This window comes from Populus alba, chromosome 5, assembly GCF_005239225.2.
Source record: "Populus alba chromosome 5, ASM523922v2, whole genome shotgun sequence".
Lineage (NCBI taxonomy): Eukaryota > Viridiplantae > Streptophyta > Magnoliopsida > Malpighiales > Salicaceae > Populus > Populus alba.
Window position 1 is genome coordinate 5670952 of NC_133288.1, and position 12550 is coordinate 5683501.

The 12550-nt window shown below is 31.3% G+C and overlaps 2 protein-coding genes across 2 annotated transcripts; one reads left to right on the forward strand and one right to left on the reverse strand.

Moving 5' to 3' along the window:
- Positions 1 to 1526: 1526 nt before the first annotated feature.
- On the forward strand, positions 1527 to 4189 carry LOC118031607 (annexin D2). Its single transcript, XM_035036084.2, has 5 exons — positions 1527 to 1798; positions 2486 to 2631; positions 2793 to 3011; positions 3241 to 3453; positions 3699 to 4189. The coding sequence occupies exons 1-5, from the start codon at positions 1723 to 1725 to the stop codon at positions 3993 to 3995; spliced, it is 951 nt and encodes a 316-aa protein (XP_034891975.1). The 5' UTR covers positions 1527 to 1722; the 3' UTR covers positions 3996 to 4189.
- An 857-nt stretch (positions 4190 to 5046) lies between these two features.
- Positions 5047 to 8196, reverse strand: LOC118031616 (uncharacterized). The gene is made up of 5 exons (XM_035036096.2): positions 8026 to 8196; positions 7869 to 7942; positions 6761 to 6884; positions 6327 to 6641; positions 5047 to 5550 (listed from the first exon to the last, which is right to left on the reverse strand). Exons 1-5 carry the CDS (start codon positions 8140 to 8142, stop codon positions 5278 to 5280), a joined length of 903 nt encoding a protein of 300 aa, XP_034891987.1. The 5' UTR covers positions 8143 to 8196; the 3' UTR covers positions 5047 to 5277.
- Positions 8197 to 12550: the final 4354 nt, after the last annotated feature.

Genomic DNA, 12550 nt, shown 5'->3' on the forward strand with positions numbered 1-12550 from the left:
CGAGAACGAGTAGCCGATTCAGACATCAACGAGTACGTTTTTCGTGCCTCCACCGTCCAACCATGTGAATGAAAAGGAAGGCTCCACAGACTCGAATCGACAAATTCAGTACACCTACTCGATAGCAATCCAACGATGGATAGCATAGCCATGTGCACCTGCTTTTTTTCCGTTCAAAAAAGTAGGAATTAATGTTGTTAATTTAAAATTTATTATTTAAAAAATATATTAAAACAAATTTATTTTCATTTAATTTTTAATAATTAAATTGAATTTTCATTTTTGGATTAACATGTGAGTCAATCAGATCACACGCTAATTAACTCTTAAATAATTTAATTTAAAATTAAATCAAAGCAACAAGCGATATTAATGTATCATTAGTTTAACATGTCAGGGATGAAGCAAGATTTGAGACATCAAGATAGTCCATCTTAATTATTTTTTTAAAAATAATTAAAATATATTATTTTACATATTTTTTTTTTAAAAATAAAGTTAATGAATTGAGAGAGATATTTTAACTGGGTTAACAAGTCAATTAATTTTTTTTAATTTTTTTTTTAATCCAGGTTGATTAAAGTTTCCAAGTCAATCAAGTCCTGAATCAACCTTGTATACATACAATACAAGTTTAATAATATATAAACATATATGTGTATTATTTTTCAATTCAATTCTAAAACCAAAAAAAAAATTTCACCTTAATCCTAAATTGAAATCTTTTCATAATATAACATGGCATGCAATTGTTATTATCATCAAACTAAGAGCATTTTTAATAATATGATAGAGATTATTTTTTTAAAATATTTTTTATTTAAAAATAAATAAACTATTAAAAAATAATTAAAAAAAAAAAAAAGGTTCGAATACACTACTAAATGAGATCTAATACAACCATTGAACAATCCAAATTGCAACAAAAATCATTCAAAATTTGTCCAAGATCTGAATTCACCCATATAATAATGAATAGTGATGTTTGTGAGAGAATTTTTGAAAATTTTAAAATTAACTTTTTATTGGATAAACTGGGCAGGCTAATAACTTTTATTAACTAATATCAAGATAGTTTTAGGCATATGGAATTAGACAAAGTGGAATGCTACTTGAAGAGATAATTTTGATTTTAATCTCACTTAGAACGGTGTCCATTACAAGTATGAAGCAAGATAGAAAAAAATAAAAATTTAGTTTGTTCCGTAACCATCTGTCTAATGCCTCCTCTCGTCAAGTTATCTCTCCATTGAGTTTGATCAAGTTGTATTTGCTCATCCAAAATACAGTGCATCACAGGGGAGGAAAGGGCAACATCTTGTAAGAGATGATGAATTTCAGGATGAAATTGAAAGCTTGTTTGTGGCTGGGGATGGATTAGGATGGAATTGAAAGCAGTTTGTAGTTTGGGGTGAAATTGACAAATCGGTTTTACATTTTTTCCTTGATAATAGCACTACTCCAGCTAATATCATCATGACGTGACCAAATTCATTATTGTTTTTGTCGCTGATAAAATAATGAAAAGCTAGATAACGATGAGCGGGGATTTCGATTATTTTTTTACTCAGCCACATTTTTGGCAATGAAATAACTTTTATTTAATCTTCTTTCCTTTTCATGGGCTATAAAACAAGCTCAGAGATCATAATATCAGCCATCGTTTCCGATTCTAGACAAACAAGAAAACAGAGAGTGAAAACAGAGTGAAGAGTGAAAACAATGGCGTCCCTTAAAGTTCCTGCTTCTGTTCCTCCTCCCTATGAGGATGCTGAGCAGCTTAATAAAGCTTTTAAAGGTCTCCCCTTTATAATTCTTCTTTAAGGACTCATCACTCTTTTTAATACTTTGTGTTTGATCATGTTGGTTCTTATGTTCCGTTCCGAATTCTGCACTTAGTTATTTTGCTTGCATGATGGATCAATCCTTTCTCTTTGTTTATTTTGTCTTTCTTTGTTGGGATTTGATTGTGTGTTCCTCGATGGGCCATAAGATGCAGATCATAATGTAAACTAACATTCTTTATTACATAATTTGGTAATCTGTGGCTAGAAATTTAGATCTCGATTCGTTTTTTTTTTTTTTGAAGATAGGGTTAGATTGACTTTTTGAGTCTAACATGAAATGAGTGGTATGTGATCCTGCAGATATTTTGTTCAGTGTTTGATCTCTATACTGATCTCCATTTTAAGTTCTTGAGTTTGATCTGCAGAAATGACAGCTAGATTATTTTCTGTGGAATAACATTAATTGTGCCTGGTAAATTATTTGTCTTTATTATATTTCTAGCTACTTTCTTGATGTTGATGTCGAGAACCGACCAATCATCGTATAAGATAATTAAATCTTCGCAAATTATTTGATGTTGATGTTGATGTTGTAATTAGGACATAAAAAAACAGATCTTTATCCGTTTTTCTTTGATGTATTGTCCTCTTCTTGCACTAAATGTATTGGTCTAACGTTCTTCTTTTTTGGTTTGCAGGATGGGGTACAAATGAGGGATTGATTATCTCCATCTTGGCTCATAGGAACGCTGCACAACGCAACTTAATCCGACAGGTTTATGCTGAAGCTTATGGGCAAGATCTCCTTAAAGATTTGGACAAGGAACTCTCTAGTGACTTCGAGGTCAGTCTCCATCATATGTTAGTTTTAATTAGTGCGATACTTCCTCTCTAGCAAAATTAATTTGATGGCAGGCCCTTGTCTCTTTTGTGGCAACAATGGAAAAGAATTGCATTGACATTGAGATTGCTAATATATTTTTTTCTCAAATTTTGTTCAAGCAGAGGGTCGTATTGCTATGGACACTGGATCTTGCGGAGCGTGATGCATATTTGGCCAATGAAGCCACAAAGAGGTTCACTTCAAGCAACTGGGTTTTAATGGAAATAGCTTGTACTAGGTCCTCACATGACCTTTTTAAGGCGAGGCAGGCATACCATGCTCGTTACAAGAAATCTCTTGAGGAAGATGTTGCATATCACACAACTGGAGACTTCCGCAAGGTAATGACTTGAACCTCGTAAGCATTCTGTCAGGGAGATTTTAGCTCATGTCAGTTGTGCTAGTTTGAATCAAATCTGTACGAGTATTTCATTTTTCTTGCCTTAGAATCCAAATGTACTTTTTACATAAATCTTGAGTTTTGATTGATCTCCTCTTAGACTAGTGGTACCTCATTAGCGATAACAATTCTGAATCGCTTAGTTCTGTGTTTATAATTGTTATGAGCAGCTGTTGGTTCCCCTTGTAAGTGCATTCCGATACGAGGGAGAAGAGGTGAACACGATGCTGGCAAAATCAGAGGCTAAGATACTTCATGAGAAGATCTCAGATAAAGCTTACAGTGATGATGAAATCATCAGGATTCTGACTACAAGAAGTAAGGCACAGCTTAATGCAACACTTAATCACTACAACAACTCATTTGGAAATGCCATCAACAAGGTATTGTGATCTAATGTGACTTCTATCAGTTATTCTTTGTAACCATTCTCAATGCAGAATTCGAGTTGGTCAATTATGATTTCAATGTTTATTCAAGGGGCAAATAAAAATAACAAATTTGCAATGAAGTACTGAATATCTATAACAAGCCAAGGTTTTTATCCAGCTCTTAAAGTAATAAATTTTCTAAATGTATTCTAGAAATTTGCTTCACTTTGAACTGACAATGGCAAATCTGGATGCAGAACTTGAAGGAAGATGCCGATAACGAGTTCCTTAAATTACTGAGAGCAACAATTAAGTGCTTGACCTACCCTGAAAAATACTTTGAGAAGCTTCTGCGGCTGGCCATCAAGAAGATAGGGACAGATGAATGGGCTCTTACTAGAGTTGTAACCACCAGGGCAGAGGTTGACATGGAACGTATTAAGGAGGAATACCATCGCCGAAATAGTGTTACTCTTGATCATGACATTGCTGGAGAGGCTTCTGGAGATTATGAGCGAATGCTTCTTGCCTTGATTGGCCATGGAGATGCTTGAGCCATTTCTTGTGGATGCGGAAGAGTTGTGCTTTGTATGCATGTTGTTTGTGTTGCTTTTGCCGGACACCATCTTCCTGACGTGAGCTATCATCTTTACTTCTTTGTATTGCTTATTTTGAGTATCTTCCTGAAATGTTCTGTGCATCTCTGCTGGCTTAATAAATCTTTGAAATGGACGAGGTTGGTGTTTCATATCTTGGTATATGAGTGTTGACTGTTGCTTTCTACAACATGTCACTAGCTATTTAACCCGTGGTTTGTCACGGGTTATAAACCTATGTATACTTGATATGATTTATTATATATCAAAAAGTTTATCATATCTAATCAAATAAACAAATAAATTGATAATTATTTATGTAAATAAATAAAATAAAAAATCATTGAAAAAATTAAGAGAGAAATTCAAATCAAAATATTTGATCTTGTAAAATGATATATTTATATGTTTGTGTCTACTACTCGTTTATTGAAATTAATAAAACATAAATAGAAATACAAACATGTATACTAGAAATAACAAATTTTTTTTCAGATTAACCTTTATTTTTTTAAAAAAATCAAAATAACAGTTTTTTTTTTTTTAAAAATAAATCAATAATTTTTAACAAGGTTTTTTCTAAATTAAAGTCAATTTTTGATCAAGTTAAAGTCATTTAAATTTTTAATCAAAACATATTAAATCAATTTGACCGAACTTATACTCTATTTCCACCGGGTTCCAGGTTGAGTCATTGAGCTGGTATGATTTTCTTGACTATGATGTTCACAAACCCATAAATCTAGAATCGTCGATAAACCAAAATAGATTTATTATATACTAATTTTAAAGATAAAGTTTCTAATTATTATTAAAAAAGGAGAAGTAAGAAAAGTTCTCTTGTAATCTCAGGAACCAAGAGAACCCACCAGCCCGTGACGAAGTGCAGGTGGCTAGTACAACTGTTTTGATTCATATAGATCGAGTCTATGAAAAAGGCTTCAATGGAACAATTACTCTGCTATATTTGTTGACAGTGCCATCAGTAAGAGATTGTCTTCTTCAGCTACGATTATAATTTGGAAGTGAGCTTCATTTTTATTTGGGAATTTTGGCAGACGAGTAGTCTTGACGCAGCACACAGTTGAGACAGAAGAAGATTGAAAGCACTCAATCGGCCATCTAAGGTTAAAAACTATATTACACTGATTCATTACCCTAAAAGGCACGTCATCAGTCAGAACAAAGCACTCATATAGGGATAAGAATCCTCTCATCATGCAGCTTGATTGGTGCACTATTATACCAACGCAATGCTGCTCTCACCGCCAGGGGGCTTGCGGACACCACCAAGATAATCTCTGGATGCTGCTTTTCCATCAGCAAAGATGTCACTGCCACTCATTTCTTTCAGTTTTGCCGTGCTTAGTGGTTTTTCAGCAGATCCAGGAGGAACATCTCCCTTGAAAATATCATTGCCGGTCAGCTCATGAAACTTCTGGTCGTGTATTTTCTTTGCTGTCTTCATGACTGGTTCTTCACCAAACAGGATATTACTCTGACCTCCAGCAGGCTATAGAAGTTACGGCCAAAATTCAATGGGGATTAATTAGCTAAAACCAAAGATCACCGCATATCCACAGAGAAGTCAGGATAGTTTCAACAAGCACATGCATCAAGGAAACCAAAGTTGAATTTTGCACTTACCAATAAAACAACTACAGATATGGGACCCTAGTTATTAGGATTAGAATTAAGAAGCACACGTGCCTTCCAACATGATGCTTGAAGATGATTGGACTTTTGAGATGAATATATTCATATTTACGGAGTATATAGAAGACTGTATTCATGTTTTATTGGTCAACAGAAAACAAAAATTCAGACAGGAGATAAAAAAGGATAAAACATAGAGCAACTTAGCATCCAATAGATTCCGTGCCAGAATAAAAACTCTAGAAATGACAAACATCGGAAATCTTCTATGATATAAGAACACTTGAAACGATGCATTATAAGGTAACATACCTAGTCATGGTGGGAAACTCTTGCAGCATTTAACAAGCATGAGAGAACTGAGCTGCGCTTCTATTGACAATTTGCATTTTACTAGTTCGTTGTAAATCAACACATGGTAGGGAGGCTTCTATCAAGTCACTATTTCTATAGATGGACCTCACTGATGGTAATGACCACTTCATAACTCAACATTTGGCTCAAAGACCCCATAAAGGTACGTAGAATGCAACAACATGACACTACCTTCCTACTAGAAATAGAATATCAACCCATAAACAAACAAACAAACACAAGAAATTTTTTTATACAACACATGATGCAGAGACTCACATTTGAAACTTTGATGGATGTGTGAATGTTTTGAGGTGCAGGTTCCCAGATGTCTTTGTTTTCTTTAGTTTCCAAGGAGTGTGCACCAGCCAGTGACCGAGGAACAATTTCATCAGGAGGGGAAAAAATGTCATGCCCACTAATCTCCTTGAATTTAGCATTTGATGTTTGCCTCTTGCTCTTCATGTCCGCATCATTTTGCATTGTCCCGCTTAACTCACGCTGCTTTGCCACTTCTGGGATAGAGGTAGGCTTCTTAAGGGAGATGCTCTCGTCAACACTAAATGATATTTGGCTCATTCCAGTCACTGCTTGCTGAAAATCCAATAATTGCAAAGAAAAAAGGAGAATAGCCATCAATATTGATCTTTGCTGCACAAGTGATTACAAATGGTGATAATGAATTTTCTTAATAAAGATCACTAAATAAGTACCTGATAAACACGCACTGTGGTTCTGTTATTAGGATTAGCACCACCAGATTCAGATTCACCATCTTGACCATTAAATATGCTACTGCCACTCATCTCATTTAATTTATATCCTGAACATGGCTTTCTACAAAAAAAAATGAAGGGAATGATTCAGATGGCTCAGAGAAAGCACCCATGAAAAACTGACATTGATTTATAAAATAACCGTTGTATGCAAAGTTTGAAGGTTGCTAAGTTGGAAACCCATTAGGAGCACGGAAAATATTGTTGTGCTGTATGTTAAGGCAGGTGTTAATTTGCTTGAAAGTCAAAACTAAATCGTCTGCCAAAAAACAGACCGATCTACCTTTCTAGAATAATAAGACCATGCCAATCAATTTAGACAAATTGCAAATGCACATGTGAAATCAATCATCGAAGTACTTAGTACGATTCAATTAAAACAAGTAAAAATATCAAATTGTTTGCACTGAAGAATCGCCTAAACTTAAAAGTTGATTAGTTTTAACAACGAGGAGTTCCATATTCAAGTATCTAACAACTTGATCATAACCTGATAAGGACTCTATATCATATTGAAGAACCACCATACCTAAGTGTAGGGATGCATATGATCTGAGCCGTTCATGAGCCCCCACAAAGAAATTAACTATAACTACCTACAAAAGTTCACCACCAACCATTTTCTTTTTCTATTTAGACAGAAAGCAAAAAGTTTTATCTATAAAAAATTAAATCAATTGCCATATCTGTTATCACATTAACTATCTTTACAAAAAGAAACTAAGCCATTTCATTAACGAAGTTACTCTTCAAAACCTGTCAATCAATTTTTTTCCTTTCTTCAAAACTTTCAATTTAATTGCTTATTATAGTCATTAACAACCACAGAACAGAAAATGCAGCCATGATCCGATTCCAATAGAGAAAGGGGGGAAATAATAATAATAAAAATGAACAATTTTTCACAAAACATTTTATATTTAATAAAACAGAAAACTAAAAAATCTTAAAACTTAAAACACAAATATATATATATATATATATATATATATATATATATATATATATATATATATATCGAAGGAGACAAAGGGGGAATCTTTACTTCTTCATGAGACTCTCTGCTTCTTCTTGAGAAACCTGACCTCCAAACAGCACTTTACTGATTTTATCAGACGGCTGTGAAATAATGCATAACAAATTCAGATACAGAGGGAAAAATTGACTATTTTATGTAATAATAATAAAAGATAGCGTGGTACCTGGTGGGGGCGGTGGGAAGAGGCGGAAGGAGGAGTGGCAGAAGGAGGAGACACCTTCCACGTCAGCAGATCGGCGGTGGAAGTGTGTGGTTTCCGCACGGCTGCATTTCTCTCCATTTATTCTTGTTTTAGCTCTTTTGACAAACTGTCAGTGAGAGTGAGTGCATGTGTCTGTTCTGATAGATATTTAAGAGATATATTTCAAATTTTATTTCTTTTTCAAGTCATCCATAATTCTTTAGAGGTAAATATATATCCCTAAGGTTTTTGAAATGTTCCACTTTAGTACCTATTTCTTAAAATCTTTTCAATTTCAACCTTTCAATCTCAATTTGGTGGATGTCTGTAGGTATTTTTTGGCGAGGCTTGGATTGTGGATCGTGGATCATGATCTTTCATGGATATAAAATAACGATCATAATCACGATTATCGTTGTTGTGAATGCAGTAATAAAAATATATAAAAAACTCAATTTCGCAAGTTAAATGTTATTAATTCGTTATTTACCAGTTGTTTGTAATAAAACGATCATTGCCGTTATATAATAACGTTATAATCATTATTATTGGAGGAGTAATAATAAGGTATTTTGTTTTAATTAAATAATAATCTTTCGCTATTATAATAATTATATAATTATAGGTCTTTTTTTTCAAAAAAAAAAAACTATCATGATTATTATAGATACTTCAATAATTGTGTTTACTATTTACTCCGTAACTTTCTTACTTCAATCATTATAAAAATAATAATTAATAATCCTCTATCTTATTTTGTTTATTAATCATTTTATTTTTTGTCTTTATTTCTAAGGTAAAATCATCTTTTCATTATGATATAAATGTTGTTTGAAGGCAATGCAGGGTTATTTTAGTAATTATATTTTTTAATACACAATAAAATTACTAATATAACCATTGAATAAAATAATTCAATACCTTTTATAGAAGAGTATTTTTGTATTTTCATATTTGATAGAACAATATAATTACTACATTACCCTTATTATTTGGATTTTTTAGCCTTGACTTCAGGAGTTTAGTTGTAATTTCATCATGGTTTGTTTGTTATTATTATTTAGTTCTAAGGGCATTTTTGGTTTTGTACAAATAATAAATAAAAAAAAGTTGCTTATGTGTGTCTCGCATGCATCAGCCGCTCCATTGCCTTCTAGCGACTGGCTCTAGTGGTTGTAATTATGATTCCACCGTAGCATTTGATTCTTCTCGGCATTCTCTCTTTCTCTGAGTGGTATGTGTATGGTGGTTTGACACAAAATTACATTTTTTTTTTCTTCGATTGCATGCTGATCATGCAAGAAATCATATCAGCCTTTTAATTTATTTATTTTTCTTTTGATTCGGTCTTCTTTTTTGTAATTGTTTTATTTAAATTGATTATTTTAATTAGATTTGATTTTCAATTTCATCCCTAGTAATTTGATTTTTTGGATTTGTTTTCAAATTTGCTCCTTATTCTTTTAATTACTCTTTATTTTGTTTTGAATCATTTTTCTTGATTGATTTTTTTTTAATTCCTCCCCTAGGCATTTATATTTATTTAATTTTTATGTCAAATTTAGTGATAATTCTTTTAATTTTTATTTTTTTAAAATTATTTTCTTAATGGATTTTTTTTTTACAATTCAATCCCTAAACATTTAATTTCAATTGATTTATCCCTTAACATTTAATTTCATTTAATTTTTATGTTCAATTTAGTCTTGATTCTTTTAATTTTTTTTGTTTTGCATTATTTTTTTGATTGATTTTTTTTTCAATTTCACTCCTCGATATTTGTTTGAATAAGAATATTTTTTTTTCTAGGTTTAGCTTGAGTTGACTTTTGTCATTTTTAAAAGCATTTTTTGTAATATTTTATTTTGGTAGTGTTTTTTTTTCTTCATATTTATAGAGTCATCTTAATTTCATGTCTAAATAATGTGTTTAATTTGTTGATCCGGGTTGGCTATCGGGTTCGCTTAATGCTTTTTTAGTTATCCTTTTTTTTGCCTTGAGAAGTTTTTAAAATTTATATTTTTAAACTGGCTTATAATAATTTTCTTAATAGAACCCAGATCCAGAGTTTCATGGATTGCGAGCTTTCTAAGATTTAACCACGTTTTAAAATACTTGTCTATGTTAGCCATGTTTTTACAAATGCTTCCAATTTCACCCCTCGTGATTTTTTAATCTTTAAAATTTGATGCTTATTCTTTTAATTGATATTTATTTTATTTAGAATTATTTTTTATTTATTTTATTAGATTGCATCTTCCTTGAGTTTTTTTCTATCAAATTTTATCATCATTTTTTAATTATTTTTGCAAGTTTTTTTTATTAATATTTTTCTTCCGATCTCATTATTTGAAATTAAATTGATTGAGAATTGTGCTTCTTAATTGAATCTAGGTAAAACATTTCATGAGATACGAATTTTAGATATTAAATCAAGTTTAAGAGGTTTCCTATTTTTTCTCTTTTTTCTAAATTGATGTTGTCTTATTTTTTTAAACTTTTTTTTGTTGTTTTTTTCAGTTTTAATACTATTTTTTTAATATATAAATAATCTATCATGTTACAAATGATATTTAATTTCACTCCCTATAATTTTTAATCATGATTTTTTTAATTGATTTTTTTTTGTATGCGATAATAGTTTTTTTTCCTATCATATTTTAGCCCCATTCTTTTCTCTTTTTTTTTTTTGTTATTCTTTTTTTTTTGCAATTTTTTTATTAATAATTTTTAAACAATTTTATCTTTTAAAATTAAATTAGATGACATTTAAGCTTGTTGATAGAACATAAATTCATGATTTAACAAGTTACAAGTTTTTTTATATTAGACTAAGTTTAGTAGGTTTGCCTAATTTCTCTTTTTTTTTTTTTAAGCTGATGTTTTTTTTTCAAGTTTGATTTTTTTTTTCAGGTTTTTTTCATGTTGATTTTTTTGTTGTTTTTATTTTTATTTTTTATAAATATTTATATTATTAATTTAACTAATGATTTAAGACTTGATTTTTTTTACCTATTACTGTTTTAACATTAAACAAATTTGTTTGGCCCGCACGAACGGACGGACAACTAGCTGTCTTCTATAACTTTGACTCTTCTTGCACGTTTCGAAAAATTTAAACAGTGTTACCTATTACTATTAACTAGTTGTATTCATACTTTTTTACTCGATTTTAACTTGTTTTTAATACTAAAGCCTGTACTTGTGAATAATCATCCGAGGTTCCACTACAAAGACTAAAGAGCAGCGTATTTGAGATTTTAACAGGGATTGTTTTTAAAAATATTATTTTATTTTTTAAAATTTATTTTAACATCATAATATCAAAATAATTTAAAAATATCTAAAATATTAATTTAAAAAAAAAAAATTATTTGTTTTTCAAAAACATAATTGAAGTTTTTGATCAAATTTGAATCATAGTTTTAAAACCCGATCTGGCTCAGTGGGCCGACCCGGGAATCGGCCTAACCAGGATCGGAACCAGGTCGGATTGAAGAAAAAATAGAGGAAGGAAAAATCTGGTGTGACCCGGTTGACCCAATGACTTTTTTTTTTGGACTGGAATCGGGTCGAGTTGAAAAAAAAAAATAGAGAAAGGAAAAACCTGGTGTGATCCGGTTAACCCGATGACTTTTGTTTTTTTCTTTATTAAAACGACGTCGTTTTGATTTTTAAAAAAATTAATTCAGATGATCTGGTCAAAACCCGGTAATTCAGTTAAAATCTAAAATCTATGTCTTGAACTGGACCGGCTATTAAATCAAATCTGAAAACTATGATTAGTTGGTGCAATACATGTGGTTTAGGAAAACAAATTATATTGTACCTGGACAACATTGATCTCCCGTATAAAATGTTATTTTCCTCTTCTATTTTGAAGAGAAAAGGAACACAGGTTTTTATCTTGCTTGAGTTGAAAATGTTTCCTTTAAGAATAACACTCCTAACTCTTAGTAGTAACAGTCAAGATGCAAGAGACTTGCCATTTTACCATCAAGTAATGTTTTTCTAAGAGGAAAACTCTATTTCTCCTTAAGTTGGGTGAGACAAACAAGGAGAACCCTTGGATCAAGGGACTCGATCATGGATCCTTTTGTCAACGATCCTCCTGTAATAACGCACCTACTTGATCGGTCCCTTGATCACCCGTTCTCAACGGTCGACTCTTGTTATGAAACGTAATATAATATTAAACAAAGAAGAAGGTGTGGGTGTTTGTTGGTGTTTGACCCTCTTTCTTTCTTTCCAATTCAATTCTTTGGGTCCATCGTCTCATCATTTCATGTTTTCGGTGGATCGGAAATGGATTTAATTGAAAAATAAAAAGATAATGTTTAAACTTAATAAGAATAAATTGGGAAATATATGAAATGATCACGAAATAAAAAGTTATTGAAGTCATATTAACTATAACTAAAATTTATTAGTATTTTATTCAAATATGGATTATTATGGTGAATTTATTATGAATTGCATTGTTCTATATTGAAGTACGAGTATCGTT